Consider the following 17,187-nt stretch of genomic DNA (forward strand, 5'->3'; position numbering starts at 1 on the left):
GGCGCTGGGATTAGAACACCCACTTGACAGCAATATGTGCATTAGGATAGGACCTCAACTCTGTTTTCATATTTCTATAAAGCGTACTGGAGAAACAGATCTCTGTACAACAGTGAAAATTGAGTTCACAAGCTACTCAGGGGTGCACTAGACTTGCTGCCCTAATAGAGCACCAATAGGCACTTAACACATGATGTAGCTGGTTCACATTCCACTTCTTTCAAGTGGACTGCAGTGCAATTTTAAATGGATAAACAAATATCTTCAGCAGGGTGCGAGGTACAACAATGTGCAGTGCATAGGAATCGAATGGTGAAAGTGTTTCAAGAGGCACCAGCTACAGAGAATATAAATAATAACACTCAGAGCATACTGAAAGAGGGCCATTACATTATAAAGGTTTAAAAAACATACCTCGGAAACACTGCATCAGTAATTCTGGGCTGAAGAGTCCAAACTGACATTACGTAATGTTGATAAAAAATAATACACTGTACCAACGGATTACAGTTGTATGAATGCTGGTGCGCAGGAGAAAGTATTCAGTCATTTGCAAAGGCTGCTCCTAAATTATCTTTTTTTTGTTGCTTTTTACTGCACTAAAATGCACACATCATTGGCTACTTAAAGGAGTGCTTACTACGGTTTTAAAATATTTGAAAACTAGTGTGTTTGTTATACAGTACTTTTACCAATGTATTATTGATTGTCATGAGTTATGGATGAATAGGGGGGTACTGAAAGATCTGAAAGATTACATCTACATAATGTAGCTTTGTACACACACACACACAGACACATACATACATACACACACACACACATATATATATATATATATATATATATATATATATATACACACACACATATATATATATATACATACATACATACATACATACATACATCCATCTATCTATCTATCTATCTATCTATCTATCTAGACTTGTTTTGCCTGGCGGATTGAGAGTGGTGTGGAGTGGTGGTGTGTGCATGAGCGCTGCTGGCAGGTTTGTCGGTCTTTTCCTCTTGTTTGTTTTTATATTGTTTTGCATTTCTTGTTTAAAGTGTACTGGTGAACAGTTCTATGTGCTGAGCTGACGCTCTGTCAGCGACAGCGGGCAGGATGGCCGGCACAGGAGGGAGGCCGCCGCCAAACTTTTTGTTTGAAAGGTTAACCCGCCGGCATGGAGTTAAAGTTTCCGCCGAGGGGTTTATCCCTTTGGAGGAATGTGTGCTCGCTATTGGGGAGGTAGTCGGTTGTGAAAACGTAAAATCGGCTTCTCGCATGAGCGGATCGATCGTGGTTTTTTTAGGTACAGTGGAGCTAGTGTCTATGGTTGTAGAAAAGGGGATATGGACACAGAGACGGTTGCTAGTGTGTGGGGTGATGTTCAGATACAGGTAGAAGGGGTAAAGTTTGCCGAGGATAGTGAGGTTTTTAGATTGCCGGGAAAAAAAAGCGTGAGTAAAACAGAGGGCAGTGCTGTCACAAAAAAACGCAGCGTTTCTTCTGACGGCAGCAGTGTTGGTGTGGAGCCTGGGAGCTCTGCAGAGACGTGCAGCGCACAGGCTGTCAGCACAGTGACAGACAATCCCGCTGTAGACAGTGAGGATGAAGGCAGTCTCACTGACTCCTCTCAAGCATCGCAATCGCTGGGTGCGTATAAACCCCGGGGAGGGTACAGTGTTCAAAGTATCAAAGATTTCCTGGAGCAGACGAAAGGGCGAAGGGGAATTGATGTTGAGGATTTTTTTCCCGATATTGATTTGTTTCTGAGCTCAGTACGAGGTTTAAAACAAATCGTTTCTGCTCATGAATCATTTAGTACTCAGGAGCTAGTGCGCCTCAAATACATATCGAGCAAACTCCGTGGCAATGTTAAACACAGTCAGTCCTGATGGCCAGTACACTCCTAATACTCTTTCTCTTTACTGTCTGCTTGTTTTTCTTTTCTGAATATCAATGTGTTTCCTTTTTAAACTCTGCAATGGCTAGCTTTAATATCGGGTGCCTTAATATTAATGGCTGTAGAAATGCTTGTAAAAGAGCCACATTGTTTGAATTTATCTTGCAGAAAAATCTGCATGTTACATTTTTGCAGGAGACTCACATATATGGGGGAAATCAGGTTGATTGGGAAAAGGATTGGAAAGGGGAGGTTTTTCAGTAATGGAACTAATGTGAGTGCTGGGGTTAGCATTTTGTTTTCTGAGGGGTTTAAACCGAGCTCTGTAGTTGCCTGTGAAGTCATACAAGGACGGTTACTCAGAGTCCAAGCGGTTGTTGAAGGCACAGTCTTTGTTTTTGTTAATGTGTATGCACCTACTGATGGTAGGGAGAGGGTAAGCTTCCTCCAGAGGCTTGAAGGTATGTTGGTTGGAGGTAAAACCGATGAGGTGTTAGTTTTAGGTGGGGATTTTAATTGCACAGCTGATAATAGATTAGATCGGAATCACATTGAGCCACATCCTCAGTCTGCTAGGGAGCTGGTTAGAATTGAAAACTGTATGGAACTAGTTGATGTGTGGAGAAACATTAATGCAAAGGATAGGCAATATACATAGGTCAAAACACATGGCACTGATGTTTCCATGGCTAGATTGGACCGGTTTTATACTGTTAAACATAATTTAAACATTTTTAAATCTTGTTTTATCAGCCCCACAAGCCTGTCAGATCACAGTTTAGTTTCTGCCAGCGTGTTGCTCCCCTCTCTGAGAATACAAAGTGAATACTGGCATTTTAATACTGCTTTGATTAATGACGAGCATTTTAGGAAAGTTTTTAATTTTTTTTGGGAGAAATGGAGATGTAAAAAAAGAAACTTCTCCTCATTGCGGCAATGGTGGGATCTAGGGAAGGTGCAGACTCGATCTTTTTGTCAGCAGTATACTAGAAACGTCACAAAGAGCTTAAATAAAACCATGAGAGAGCTGGAGGAGAACATCCTACAGCTCCAGAGAGCTCTGGAGTCCAGCCCAAACGAAAGGCTGATTGAGGGCCTAAAATGTAAAAAAAGGGGGTTAGCGGATCTGCTGGACGTAAAGGTGCAGGGGGCTCTGGTGAGATCGCGTTTCCAGAGCTTAGTGGAGATGGATGCACCCACTCACTATTTCTTTGGGCTGGAGAAAAAGAGTGCACAGAGAAAAGTGATTCATTGCCTGAGGACAGCGGCTGGGCAGGAGCTCAGGGAGCACGCAGAGATCCGGAAGCTGGCTGTGGGTTTTTATAAGGACCTGTTTACAGCAGAGGCGGTGGAGGAAACTGGGGAATCACAGCGTTTCTTACAGGACCTCCCTCAGCTGCCTGAGGAGGAAGCCAAGGGGCTGGAAAGTCCTCTGACACTGACTGAACTCTCTGATGCCCTGCAGGGGCTGAACAATGGAAAGACACCTGGACTTGATGGCCTCCCAGTGGAGTTTTATAAAAAGTTCTGGTCTCTGCTGGGAGAGGACTTGTTGGATGTTTTCAGGGAGAGTGTGCAGGATAAAGTTCTGCCTCAGAGTTGCAGAAGAGCGGTCATCACTCTTCTCCCTAAAAAGGGAGATTTGTGTAATATTAAAAACTGGAGACCTGTGTCGTTGCTCTGTGCCGATTATAAAATTCTTTCCAGAGCCCTCGCAAACCGTCTCAGGACTGTGATAGGGCGGGTGGTGCAAAGAGACCAAACATACTGCGTTCCAGACAGATCCATTTTCGATAATATCTTTTTAGTCCGAGATATACTGGCAGCCTCCAAGCTTTTTGGTTTCAATGCAGGTGTAGTGTCGTTGGATCAGGAAAAGGCTTTTGACCGGGTAGATCACCTCTACCTGTGGAGGGCATTTAAAGCTTTTGGGTTTGGGACCGGTTTCTTAGAGAAGGTTCAGCTGCTCTATGGTGACGTTTCTGGTCTATTGAAAATCAATGGTGGCTTAAGCTCCCCTTTCAGAGAGGTATTAGACAGGGGTGTTCCATGTCTGGTATGCTCTACGCTTTAGCAATAGAACCTTTTATAAATGAGCTGAGGAGGGTATTGACTGGACTGTCCATTCCTCAGTGTCCCAGTAAACCAGTGAAGGTAACAGCTTATGCAGATGACATTGCTATATTTGTTAACAACCAAACTGATGTTGACAGTGTAGGCACCTGTCAAAGACTGTTTGAGAAGCTGTCCTCTTAAAGTAAACTGGGATAAGAGTAGTGCAGTGCTTCTGGGTGACTGGAAGGGTTGTCGTCCTCCATGTTTACCTGCTGGATTGCAGTGGAGCAGGGGTGGGCTCCTTTATCTATATATTATTTTATGTATTGTTTTGTTCACCTTGGGTGGATCTGAATTGATTTCGTGATAATATGTTTTATAAATATTGATTTTGTGCATTTTATTTAATTGTTAAATAAAGTTTTTTCAAAAAGTAAAAAAGTATCTATCTATCTATCTATCTATATAGATACAGGTGTCATTGTCAATCAAATCAACAGTACGAAGGTCACTGTTGAAATCAGGACATAAAGGATGTGTTGCAGTAAGAATACCTCTGTTAAGAAAGGGGAACACGACTAAAAGACTAAAATATGCAGAACACCACAGAAATTGGACTATGGAACAATGGTCAAAGGTGTTTTGGACTGTTGATGGAAGGACAACGACACCTGTGCCTGCTGCCAGTTCTTTTGTCAATTCAACGCCTGTCTTCTTTCTATTCATTAAGGATATTTATCTTCAAGCATTGCTCATCCTTGTTATACAGCTTTTTGGGTCTTCCAGTCCTGGGTTTGTCAAGTCAAAAATGATATATAGATTTGTACACTAAACGTATTTGTAAAACATATTGTAAATGATGCCAGTCCACAGTATGTTTTTTTTTTTTTTCTATTAATTTAGGATTCATGAACTTGAGAATGTAAACAAAGAGGTCATTGAAATGCAGCACACAGTAATGGTATCAGATGCAGTACGGTGAATTCAGTAATTGTATTTGCATTGCAACATATGTTTCTGTTTTGAGGCAATGTTACATGCTTCATTAAACAAAAAAGTAATTTTCTATCTATGATGCAGAATACTTTACTAATACTGCATTTGAAGAATAACTTTGCCCTCATTCCTGAAGAGACCATGGGTCACATTTATCAAGGGCTTTAGGCCAAGTGTGCAATTTGCACCAGTTTTTGAGGCAGGATTCAATCTAATTGTTAATGTTTCAAAACTTTTAAACACACAAATCAACACCATTATGATTAGAGGTCCCCATTAGGTGCCAAGGTACTCATTCAGCTTTGCAACACTAACAGTTTAAATTCCCTCTTCCCAAAACTAAAGGCCTTGAGAAACCTGGTCATGTATCCCTATACAGAGATGTGAAAACTTTAAAATCAAGCTACGCCTAACAAACATTTTTCAAAGAAACACACCTTAGTAGTTTGGTTCTAGCTTTGTAAAATGTGTAGTAGGAGTTCATTAGACTGGAGTAAACGTTTTAAAAGTATGCCTCTGTGTTTAGACCTTGTGTTGGAGGCCCCTGCCTTCATTACAATGATTTCAGTCCCCACAGAGATTAGACTGTATGGGGTTTAGGCTGGCATCAGTTATTCCCATACTGCATTATACTGAGATATGCTGCATAAGAGGCAGCAAAACAAACAAAACTAAAACAAAGTGAATATCTCTCTAAAATTTCCAAATGGGGACAATGCATTTCTCATTGCAAGCAGGATGACTTCACTGCCTTCAGTCACCGTGCTGTAACAGACTCCCACCCCCACCCAGACAGCAGATAGCCTGGTTTTGAGACCGAGCTAAACACCCCTCTCCCCGAATTAAGATTGGTAATGCATTCTGCAGGTGTTACAGCTGGCTCCAAAACAATGTACACAGGTCCAAGAATGAACACACTGGTACCTTGCATGAAGAAAGCAGAGAGAGAGAGAGAGAGAGAGAGAGAGAGAGAGAGAGAGAGAGAGAGCACAACAACAGCAAAAAAATAGAAAATATTCTACAAAACTTCACACATTAGTCACGTAGCATTTGACTAGTTCCCAAAAAGAAAAATACATTCCAGCCATTCATTTTGTCTTTTTTGGTGGACCTTTTTTAGTCATCATACCACGATCTGGAGAAAAAGATATCATGTTTGAAGACACAATATACTCATCTAAGCTAAGGATCCTGCTATTAAAATTGGTATGCTTCACTTTCTTTATGATTTACCCTTTCCCTTAGTTGTTTTTGTCTTTTTTACATGAACAAACACTGACTAGTGTTAAACTGCGTGGTAAGACTCCTTCTGCAAACAGGACATCAGTGATCATTTTTTTAAACATAGACATGAAACTGAGACCTATGAAAGTCATTTGTGTGTTTGCAAGTATTTGAAAACATAAAACCTAATTTAATGCATTATTAAAATTCAAGTTCCACAAGTAGGGCACCTAATATTTCTGTAACATTGCTATGCATGTTTTTAGATAAATGGTTAATACCTTTTCATGGATTTCCTGCGTGGACTGTGCATCACAGAATGCCACGGTGGCCACGTCTTTGAGAACGGGCATCTCCACCGTGCAGTCCCGGCCATCCAGCAGTGCCACCAGGGGGCGGGGGTGCATGGGCCCGTTCATGATGGGAGGTCGAATGCCTGTGTGGGACAGAAAGGGGGGCACTGTTATAGTGTGTATCCACCAGGACAACTGCGTCACCTTTCTCACGCGTCATTTCGGACATACTTAGTACATTTGGTAATACAACCTTCATTCAGATTAGTTTACTGCCCCTTTAGCGTTGACACGAGTGAGATAAACTGCAGCGCTGATAAGGGGAACAAAAGGTTAAATTAAAAGGGATCTATAGCGAGTTGCAAAGGCTAACCTGTACCATTTTATTCCAGGTCCAGACTAAAAGCTGCAAGTCATTCAAGCATCAGTATACTGTACAGTTAAAAAGCTGTGTGTACAGTGCAGTTTACATGTCTTTTTGCAAGAAGTTTCTGATTTTTTATTTTCTTTGCTGTAGCATGCCCTGTACGGTTCTCCTACGGCAAAGGTGATGGGGCCCAGAAAGCAATGCATGGGGCATATTACAATACAATAAAAAAAAATAATGAATAAAAAAAAGAAAAGAAAGTGTTGCTGAAAACAGATTTTGTCAAAATAGGGTTACAAATATTTTTAGTCTAGCTTTTTCTGGTCTTGATTTTTAACCCGGCGTACCGTGTAATGGTTTATGTTAATATGGATGACAAAAAGGGTTTAATGAAAGCGTGATTATCTGAGGGTACTGGAGGAACCCATCTGATTTTAACTGTGTGTATGAGGGGTGAACCTACTGATCCTCCTGTTTAACGGCACTTTCTTTTGCTACTGTATAAAGAGAGAAAAGGCCAGAAGAATTTCCCATAATAACTCATGCCATTTAAACAATGTGCTACATCATTGTACATTAATATAAAGAACTGGCAACACAAATCTGCCTTACAATATTAGAAAAATGCTGAAGCAATATCCCCTGGCTACCTACAATGAAACGTCTTTTTTTTTTCTTTTTTTTTACAGCAGTTACTAGCCATGCTAAACAATATGGCCCTTTTTATTTGAAGGTACTATACTGTAAATTATCTCTATTTAATAATGTTAATTATTATAATTTTCTGAATATACTGTGCACATATTGTGAGAATTTCTGTGTGTTATAAATGGGGTTGCGCTTATACATGCTGAGTATACCGTACTTGTACTTGCCAAAATGCAGCTACTACAGTGACCCATGAAGAACTGGTACTGGCAGTCATCACTGTGCTGAATGACACCAACCACTATCAAACTGTAATTAGGGGGGAATTCAAGAGGTGTAAAATCAAAGCATTCCCTGTAGTAAATCTAGACCTCACTGGATCAAACAAAGTCTAAAGTGAGACACTTGAAGCCACACAGAAGATAATGAATCTGTTATTTACACTGAAGAGCATCAGTGAAGAGTATCATTTCTGACAAGTGCATTGTATCACAAAATGAGCTTCCGCATTCAACAGCAAGATACTGTTATTTGTTCATCTAGCTGGGAGTGAAGAGACAACCTTCAGCACCGCAAGCAAGCCTCGTAACCACAAAGAAAAAAAGCCGGGCTCCTCTAAATTCTTGGTTATAGAGCTTTTAACCTCTCATCTCACTGACAGGGGCGGAATCTGTAATGGCAGTGCATCACACGCTTCGTGGCTAGGGCAGAGAACTCAAAAAGGCCTAAAACTCACCTCACAACTCTAGTACCCCATTGTTCCTAGAATTTAAATCAGGTGGTTTGCAGGAATTCAGACTTGAAAGTCTACCTTTAATCAACGCCTTAGGGTGAAAGTTTCACTTTAAAAGTAAGTGCATTACTGTACTTTCACAGCTGGCTGAACCACCACATTAAACCGATCAAGATTATTTATGTCCTTGAAAGGCCCTTCCATCAGCTTCTTGCCTCGCAGGCAATTAACCCCAAGATCTGTGCTATTAATTTAACTAACTCACTAAGTAATTCATCAATCAATGACCTCACTAGAAAGTAGTCTTCTCCTCTCAATTACAGTGGTTTGTGCAGGGTCATTGCTTGCATTCATGTTATTACTATTTATCAAGTTGCCTGTGTATTTAGGGGAGTAACGATTCAAGATACTTTCTTTGCATGACATATTGTATCATAACAGAAGCATGTAATATTTGTGTCATGAGACAACGTAGCACAACATAGCTCATTGTTGTTCACCAGGTGGTTCTTCAATGAAGAACACGTGTGTTTTATAGGTGGTATGAATACAGTACATACTCTCCCTATCATGCATCATACAAGTAACCTACCAGGACCATCACATGTATCGTGATACACATCGTACAGCGATCTATATATTGTGATATGTATAGCAGAGTGACAGTAGTGTACTGTTACACTCCTACTGTGTCTTGTCCATGTTTGAGGCTTGTACGCTGCTTCCCTTTTGTGTTGACATTAGTACGGTTGCTACCAATGTTCATTTCTTTCTTTTCTGTCCCTTAAACTTGACTGTGAAATAAAACATACTTAGTGGGTGCTGATGCAATTAAAATGTGATGAGCTAGTGTACCCATCAGAAAAAAATGAAGTATGCAAACGGTATTACAAGTAGGTTTACTACAAAGCTCCTCCAAACCTGAATGTCTTGGGTGTTGAGAGATTCTGAATTAAAGGACGAGTTCCAGAATTCATTTGATCTAGTTTCCATGTATACTTTAGCGCTGGATGAAACTGGTCAATAAAATGTATGAAATCCATTAAATCTTCATTAGTGTTATCGGAGATGCCAAATATGTCGTCAATGTATCTAAGATATAACATTGGTGTATGTCCCTTGTACTGCTGAAAAACTTTATTTTCGATCCATCCCATAAAAAGACAGGCATAAGAGGGCCCCATTTTTGTTCCCATGCTGACACCTCTAATTTGTTTATAAAAGTCTCCATTAAAGGAGAAACAATTCAAAGAAAGGACGAGTTGGGCTAGTTGCAAAAGAATATCGGTTGCAGGTTCTTTTACTGTCCGTTTATTATTATTATTATTATTATTATTATTATTATTATTATTATTATTATTATTATTATTATTATTTATTTCTTAGCAGACGCCCTTATCCAGGGCGACTTACAATCGTAAGCAAATACATTAAGTGTTACAATACAAGTAATACAATAAGAGCAAGAAATACAATAACTTTTGTTCAAGCAAAGTACAAGTGTGACAAACCACAATTCAATAATACAGCAGATAATAGTGATAGTTACATCAGGATATGATTAAATACAAAATACTACAGGTTAAACACTTGGCAGATTACAGTATTCTGAAGTACAGGATTAAATGCAGTAAAATAGGGGGCAGATAAGAGCAAAATAAAGCACATTTACATGAAGGGTGATAGTGTCCCAGGATACAAACAGAGGAGTTCTACAGGTGCTGTTTGAAGAGGTGAGTCTTAAGGAGGCACCGGAATGTGGTCAGGGACTGGGCAGTCCTGACATCTGTAGGAAGGTCATTCCACCACTGCGGAGCAAGGGTGGAGAAGGAGCAGGCTCTGGAGGCAGGGGAGTGTAGCGGAGGTAGAGCCAGTTTTCTAGTGCAGGCGGAGCGGGGAGGTTGAGTGGGGGTGTAGGGAGAGATGAGGGTTTGACATCCATTGAGAAGAAAGTTATATTTTCATTGTTACCATTTAAAGAAAAATGATCTATTTGCAAAAAATGGTTAGAGTCTTACATATGTATATTTACAACAGGGAAATATTTGTAATATTTGAAGTAAAAAAAATATATATATGTTTTATTTATTGAGTAATGGCGTTGGTAAGCTTGTAACTTGCTTAGAATTTGAAAGTGTAACCATTTTTATTTTATTTATTTAGCAGACGCAATTATCCAAAGCGACTTACACACGTTACACTGTAATACAAGGTTACAGTTCAAGAATAAAGTTATAAACTAAAATACAACATAAAGAGACACAAGTGTAACAAGAACAACAATAAACACTTACCCAATAGTACTGTTTGTGTGTCTTATAATGTTGCAGGGAAAACTCATTTTTAGCACATATTTTACTCGCGGAGTATATCGCAGATGTTTTTTTTTTTGTTTTTTTTTAAATCAGAATTTCATTTTTTTTTTTTATTGCGGAAAACTAGGATCCCTGCTTATCAGCACACCCGGAGGTACTGTACACACAAAACTATTGAAAAGAAATTCACGCACCTTTCGGAGCACTAGACGGATCAAGATATATCTCCCAAGATACTTTCTGTGCATCTTATTTGATTTGCCGGCCAAAGTCGAAGCCACTAAATAAATTCCCCATTAGCAGTGCTTAACAGTGTCTAGGTTTCAAGGTCACTGCATAAAACAAATAGTGGCAGAGACTGCTCCATTAGTCAGAAGGATTGTCACGACCCTGGAAACCATCCTTGTTGTTGTTTTCCTTGTTCTGCTTCCGCACCTGTGCAGCCTGCTGTTCTTTTAGGATTTTGTATCCCAGTATAGTAGCACTGAAGCTTTGGTTGAGACTTGTAGTATCAACATGAATCTGACGAATCAGATTTTTTTTTTTTTTTAAATCAGCCAGCTGCTGTTACCTAGATGCACAATATGCACTGTGTTAACACATAATTATATAAAATGTAAACTGCAAGCAATAGGCAGAGTAGTGCTAAGATGGGTTCTGCTCTCTTATTACTCTCCTGTGATGCATTTAAGAATTGTGTTTATTCTTTTCTTTTATCAGTTCTCTGACCTTCCGGATTGGGTTTCAGTGTCTGCTTTGTGTACACAGTAGAAGTGCTGTTGATGTACATTACATAGTTATTATAATATTATCATTATTTCTATTAATAATATTAACCCTTTACGGTACAAGGGACATATGTGTCCAACAAATAGAAAGTATGCTAACTTTCTTATTTTTGCAATGAGGTGCATGACACAGGGTTTAAAATGTACTGACAGGTTGGATCTGGTCATTAAAATGGTCAGCTTCCTTCTTGTGATACTTGAGTCACTCCTCAAATATATTTTAAGAAGAAACCGTTTGAACAACCACTCAATTCCTTCTGTATCTTAAGGGGTTAATAATATTATCATTTTAATATCATCATTATCACCATAATTATTATCACCATAATTATTATTATTATTATTATTATTATTATTATTATTATTATTATTATTATTATTATAACAACACTATATTAGCCAGGTAAAAACTCACTCAAAATGTAAATTACAGTGTTTATTATAGTATGGGTTTACTGGGCCTCCGTCCAAAGCCCTGAAAAAAAACTGAATGTGTAATTTTGCCTGAAACTACTAACTGAACTTGGATAAATTGAGAATAAATGGATTATTACTAGAATGTATACTGCATGTCCTGGAATAATTTCCAGTCTGTAGTCATAGTAACTGATAATGGGGCGCAGGACCACATTTAAATATTTTCTTTGGTGTAAAATCAGTCACAAACAGATAGTATTCAAACAGCAAGTTGCTGATTTCTCACACGTACCATTTCCTTTTTTTTTTGTCAAAAGAATGGAACATTAAATTTGTCTGCCAAACATAAAATGTGGTTCTACACGAGTATAGTACAGCTGTGGAGGCAAGGAAGGACAAGAAATGATACACTTCCATGAACTCACTGCCCCACAGAAATGATCCTAATAGATCAACTGTACAAGCGAGCTGCGAGTGAATGTGTGTGGAGCCATTCTCAAAGCAATCCTAAACAGACATCTGCCTCTGGAGCTGAAAATATGTTAATTCTAGAGGAGAAGGCAATTTAGTTTGCTGCTGTGAAGGCAGGTCAAAGGGAGAATGAAGTAATTTTGGCAGCATTATCTCTTAGGGAAAAAAAAAAAAAAAATAAAAACAGCTGAGTTTTAAATTCTCTGTATCCCAGTGTCTGATTAGTACTTTCACACATTAATAATGCAGTTTTATATCAAATACAATAGCAAAATATGTAGTAGTGACAGTATATGTAGGTTTTAAATGAAATAGAGAGACAGAAGAGATATTCTGCAAACCGTTCTTTGCTATACAGTATGTACATTGACTGCACACCCTATACCTGCATGCCAAGGGACCGAACTGAAAAACAAAACCTTTTAATACTGTAGCTTTTAAGCTGGGTGTCACACAACAAATCATACAGAGTAATTCAGAGGGCCAAGTAACCATGCTGCTGCAGTAAAGCTGACATACACACCAAGAGACATACACACCAAGTCCAAGAAAAAGGACACTTTTTTCCTCCACTTTCCCTTAATACATTTTGCCCCTTCATTTTAGTTTCCCATCTCTGGGGCATGCAATCCGAAAATAAATAGTCAAGGGAAAATATTAAAACACTTTTATTTTTACAGAAATGCTGAGTATACTACAGTATCATTTTCTGACTAGAAGATGAAAAAAAATCGCATGGTATCATTACAGTAGGATATATGGTGCATCCTTCCTTACGGAGTAGTTTGAGTGTTAAAAATAAAAAAGATTTTGGAAATGTGTAACCATGCAAACCCAGTTACTGTACAATAAATCCTCACTGTCCACTGCCATTACTATTACTGTTATAAATAAAAGAGGGAGACTGTTGAAAACTGTGACTCAATGTGTGATATTAAAAATATTCCCATGTCTTCAGTCGTGGAACGCAGTATTATTGGAAGTGTTGTAAGCCTTAGGTCAAGTCCCCAAAGTAAAATTATTATATATTTAATTGAATACAATTTTAAAAAGCAAAACTGTCGATGACTTCACCTCTGCCCGTCTCCTGAGTATCTATACGATTTATTTATACAGTAGCCATCTGTATTAAAGTAAAGTCTTCATCTTTATCTCTCTCAAAAATATAGAAGCACTTGAAAACAGCATCGAGTAATAATTGCATCAGATTCAATTATCAACTCAATGGCGGCTCCTTTGCTGCAACTATACAATACATATTTTAATGCCATTACTTAATCATCAAGCTGTCACAACAAGTCATATAATGTTATTAATTAAAAATCAAATACCCAGGAAAGTTAAGAGACAAATATAAGACAATAATTAATGTGAGCTGCAGAATATTGTTGATGTTCACCAACTAAATCCCCATAAAATGTTAGTTGTAGCATCAAACGTAACTGTCGGCTCTGTAATTCTGCATGACAGAAACTCAGAATTATTAAAACACTATTTTGACAACTGGATCAGAATGAGCGAGTGCTGCATCAGTTTATGCAGGTACTCATTTTTCCATGTGTACAAAGCCTGTTGTCTTATGTTGGAATTATCAGCTCAAAGGGATTGTGTTCACGATGCATTTGTTTCAGTGCTCTACAGTACATGTTTGCGGTTGAGTATTTTCATACAGGTGGAGTCAGGAGGTCACAAGTGCAAGAGAAATACTGGACTGTTTTGCATACTTAAGTTTTTAACTGCTTAGCTTACAGTATGCATTGTTGCTTTTGCTACTCAAACATGTACATATTTGTTTATCCGCTCTAAGGCAGGTGTTAAACAGTCCCATTTGTTTACAATTTGGAGATCTGCCATCATTTTACAATCCGCTAGCTAAAACATTACACCTGCTGCTGACTGATGCTTCAATAAAGAAAGCAGGGTTCAGCTATCAATGCCATGCATGCATTTGAGGCAGTTTGTTTTTGGTTAGACTTGAGGACTTCAAATTCTAGTTCAGGCGTTGACTTTAAATGACAGCGACAAATAAATAATTAAAGCTGGATGGTCGCTAGATAAATGCTAATGCTGTAACAGTGTAAATGGGAAATGGAAATATTCTAACAACCCTAACTGGCGTGGTATTTCACAACATTTCGCAGGAAAATGTACTGTCATGAGAAAACTGCATTGGTTTCCCAATTTCTTCAGAAAGTTTAATCATTTAAAAAGTGGAGTATCTTGATGCACTGCAAACCATAGTAAACCCCAGTTATTGAAAATGATAAACAAACAGTAATGTGAAATACAAAAAAATGCAAAAGTAAAATAAAGATAACTAAACACTAAGTCAAGTCTACTTTTTTTAAAACGAAAATGTTTATGATCGCTTAATGGTAAATCTGACGTTTATACACAAGGACTACTGCCGCCACCATCCAAAACAATTCTAAGGAAGCACAAAAAAGGACTAGGAGCTGGACTAACGCCAGTCAAAGCTGACTTCCAAAGAAAATTGATTCTTCAAACCACTGCTCCAGATATTGTATTAGGCCAAATAAAAAAAAAGTGTGGTTCGGGTTACGGTGGAAAAAAAAAATAGGGTAGGAAGGTAGGTAAAACTTTTTATTTTATTTTTTTATTTCCTGAATAAGCAGTGTGAGCATGGTTAAGTGGCAAGTGCTATTTTACAGTACGTTCTTAATAACCCTGTTGTACTTTCATTACTTGCTGGCTCAGCATCATTAATGCAACACTTAATGTCTGTCAGTGCATTCTTTTCTACACTGTGAAAAAATATTGCCATAAAAAGTCTGCTGCAAATAAAGTAATTTTTGTAGTAGAGGGAAAAAAAAGAAAGATGAGTCTCCTATTAAAAATAACAAATTAAAAATCTGGAATAATTGTAATCTTGGTGACCATAGGGATTTCGTTGTGGAAGACAGCAAAGGAAAGAAGGTACAACTTAAGTGTGCAAGTACTGTTGAGTTACTACTATACATATTTTTACACACACAAAAAAAAAACACGCTCAAGCATTTTGGAAAGTAACTGAAAACACTAACTTCATACAGTATTTTAAAAACGAAAGCCCCGAAAAAAAACGATTTACATAAAACTCAAAAATAGCTAAAAATAAGCACCGAAAAATACAATTAATAAAACCCGAAAATCAGAACCCTTAATTATAATCCTTGATTCAGTACATGAAGACGCTGAAAAACTAAACCAAAAAAATACTCTTCCAGCGAGCATAGCTGACTGCGAAAGTGGGTTTGCATGCCTGTCAACGTTTAGTTTTCAAAAGAAGGGCGCTTTTGTAAACTGGTAGAATGGGAGGATGAACTCGTTCGCCCACTCTAATGATAGACTGGTGATACGCTTTCGGAATATAGTATTTACAAGGCAATCCATAATGATTTGTGGCAAATCGTGATGTGGTTGCATTTTTCAAACATAGTACAAAACAACTACTGGTAATTGGTGATACTCAGACGGTGACAATTTATATGAAACAGAAGATGTTGTTTGCACAAGGTTTCTGGAAAATCGCATGAGCGAAAACGAGGCCACGCACAGTGATCAATTTTTCAGATTGATATCGAAAAATGACGCCCGTTATCAGCAAAACATATTTAGGGCCGGGTGGAAAAAAATAGGGACATTCGGGTAACCCAAACCACACATTTTTTTTATTTGGACTTAGTGTTAAAGCCGCAACACTGTGAAGTGCTTCAGGAGTAATAATCCTGGCATCACAAACAGACCCCCAAAGCAAGCAGGCAAGATAGCAGCTGTAGGTTTTTGGTTTTCTTTGTTTGAAATAGAAATTAAAAGGTAATATATGTTCCTGCAAAAAACAGAAAAAAATTACTTTTCAAAGTACTTTTCCAGTCCAGTAGAGGGGTTTGTCTCATGTCTCACAGAAGGCTGCTGAAAGGTTGGCATTAAGAGATGTCCTATAATAATTCATCCATTACTTTACAAACACTCAATGAATTGATTCATGCATTCATGGTTTGCGTTTGTCTACCACAGATTAGGAAGAAATAATGCAATGTTGAAGAAGCAGTCCAAATGCACACAATCGACAGGGGCCATTATAAAAAACTGAAAATTAAGAGTGAAATTCAGTGACCTTTTAAACACAGCGGCATACAAAACTATTTTCCTGTCCCCATGACAACAGAGCATAGAGTTGTGTATATTTAAGTAATAAATTAACAGTAAATAATCCGTACATGGTGCACTTTCATTAAATTGCACTATAAAAATCAAGCCATGCTAGACACTTCAATCACAGCACTGCAGGGAGATTCGACTTCTTGGTGAGAGATAGCGAGTAGAGAGAGTGTGTGTGTGTGTGTGTGTGTGTCTGGTAATCTGTACCTAGCTTGGGACCACAGCAGTCCCCTGAGTGGTAGTACCACAAAAGGAAACTGCTGTTTGACTTCTATCACCATGAATTCAGTCGCTGACATTCAGAGGGAGATGTGCCCAATTGGAATGAAGCTGTAGTACCTGTTTGTTTGTTTTGTTTTTTAGAAACGCAATGATTTTCTAAAGTGTACATCGATCTTGCATGATGTATTGCAAAGCCACGGGTTGGGCATCACAGGAGTTTTTTCCTCTCTTTATTTCATGAAGGGATTTTTAAGTATTAAGGAAAAGGCATACAGTAGCTACTGTTCTATGTTACAGTACCACAGAACGGAAAGTGAATCCTCTGCACAAGGGACCCATTTATACAAAATGAAAGAGAAAAAAGCACTCATGAATCTTTCCCTTTGTTACTAAAAATAGTTCATAGACCTCCCTTTCATATAGGGGGGAGGGGAGTACGTATGTGTGTGTACGTGTGTGTGTGTGTGTGTGTGTGTGTAGGGAAGTGCATTAGCCCTAAATGAGTCAATTAATTAAGTTAATTAATTGGGTTAATTAAGAGTGTAGAATAAACAAAGCAACACAAAACAACAACAAAAAAAACA

The 17,187-nt window shown here is 38.3% G+C and overlaps 1 protein-coding gene across 8 annotated transcripts in view; it reads right to left on the bottom strand.

The window, feature by feature from the left end:
- LOC117421205 (C-terminal-binding protein 1) overlaps positions 1-17,187 on the bottom strand; it is a 173,980-nt gene that overhangs the window by 24,088 nt on the left and 132,705 nt on the right. For all 8 annotated transcript variants that reach the window (XM_059034328.1, XM_034035299.3, XM_059034311.1 and 5 more), the window contains one exon: positions 6,470-6,624. In XM_059034328.1, the coding sequence (XP_058890311.1) occupies positions 6,470-6,624 (155 nt within the window). The remainder of the gene's footprint in view (positions 1-6,469; positions 6,625-17,187) is intronic.

Source organism: Acipenser ruthenus, chromosome 1 (assembly GCF_902713425.1).
Source record: "Acipenser ruthenus chromosome 1, fAciRut3.2 maternal haplotype, whole genome shotgun sequence".
Taxonomy (NCBI): domain Eukaryota; kingdom Metazoa; phylum Chordata; class Actinopteri; order Acipenseriformes; family Acipenseridae; genus Acipenser; species Acipenser ruthenus.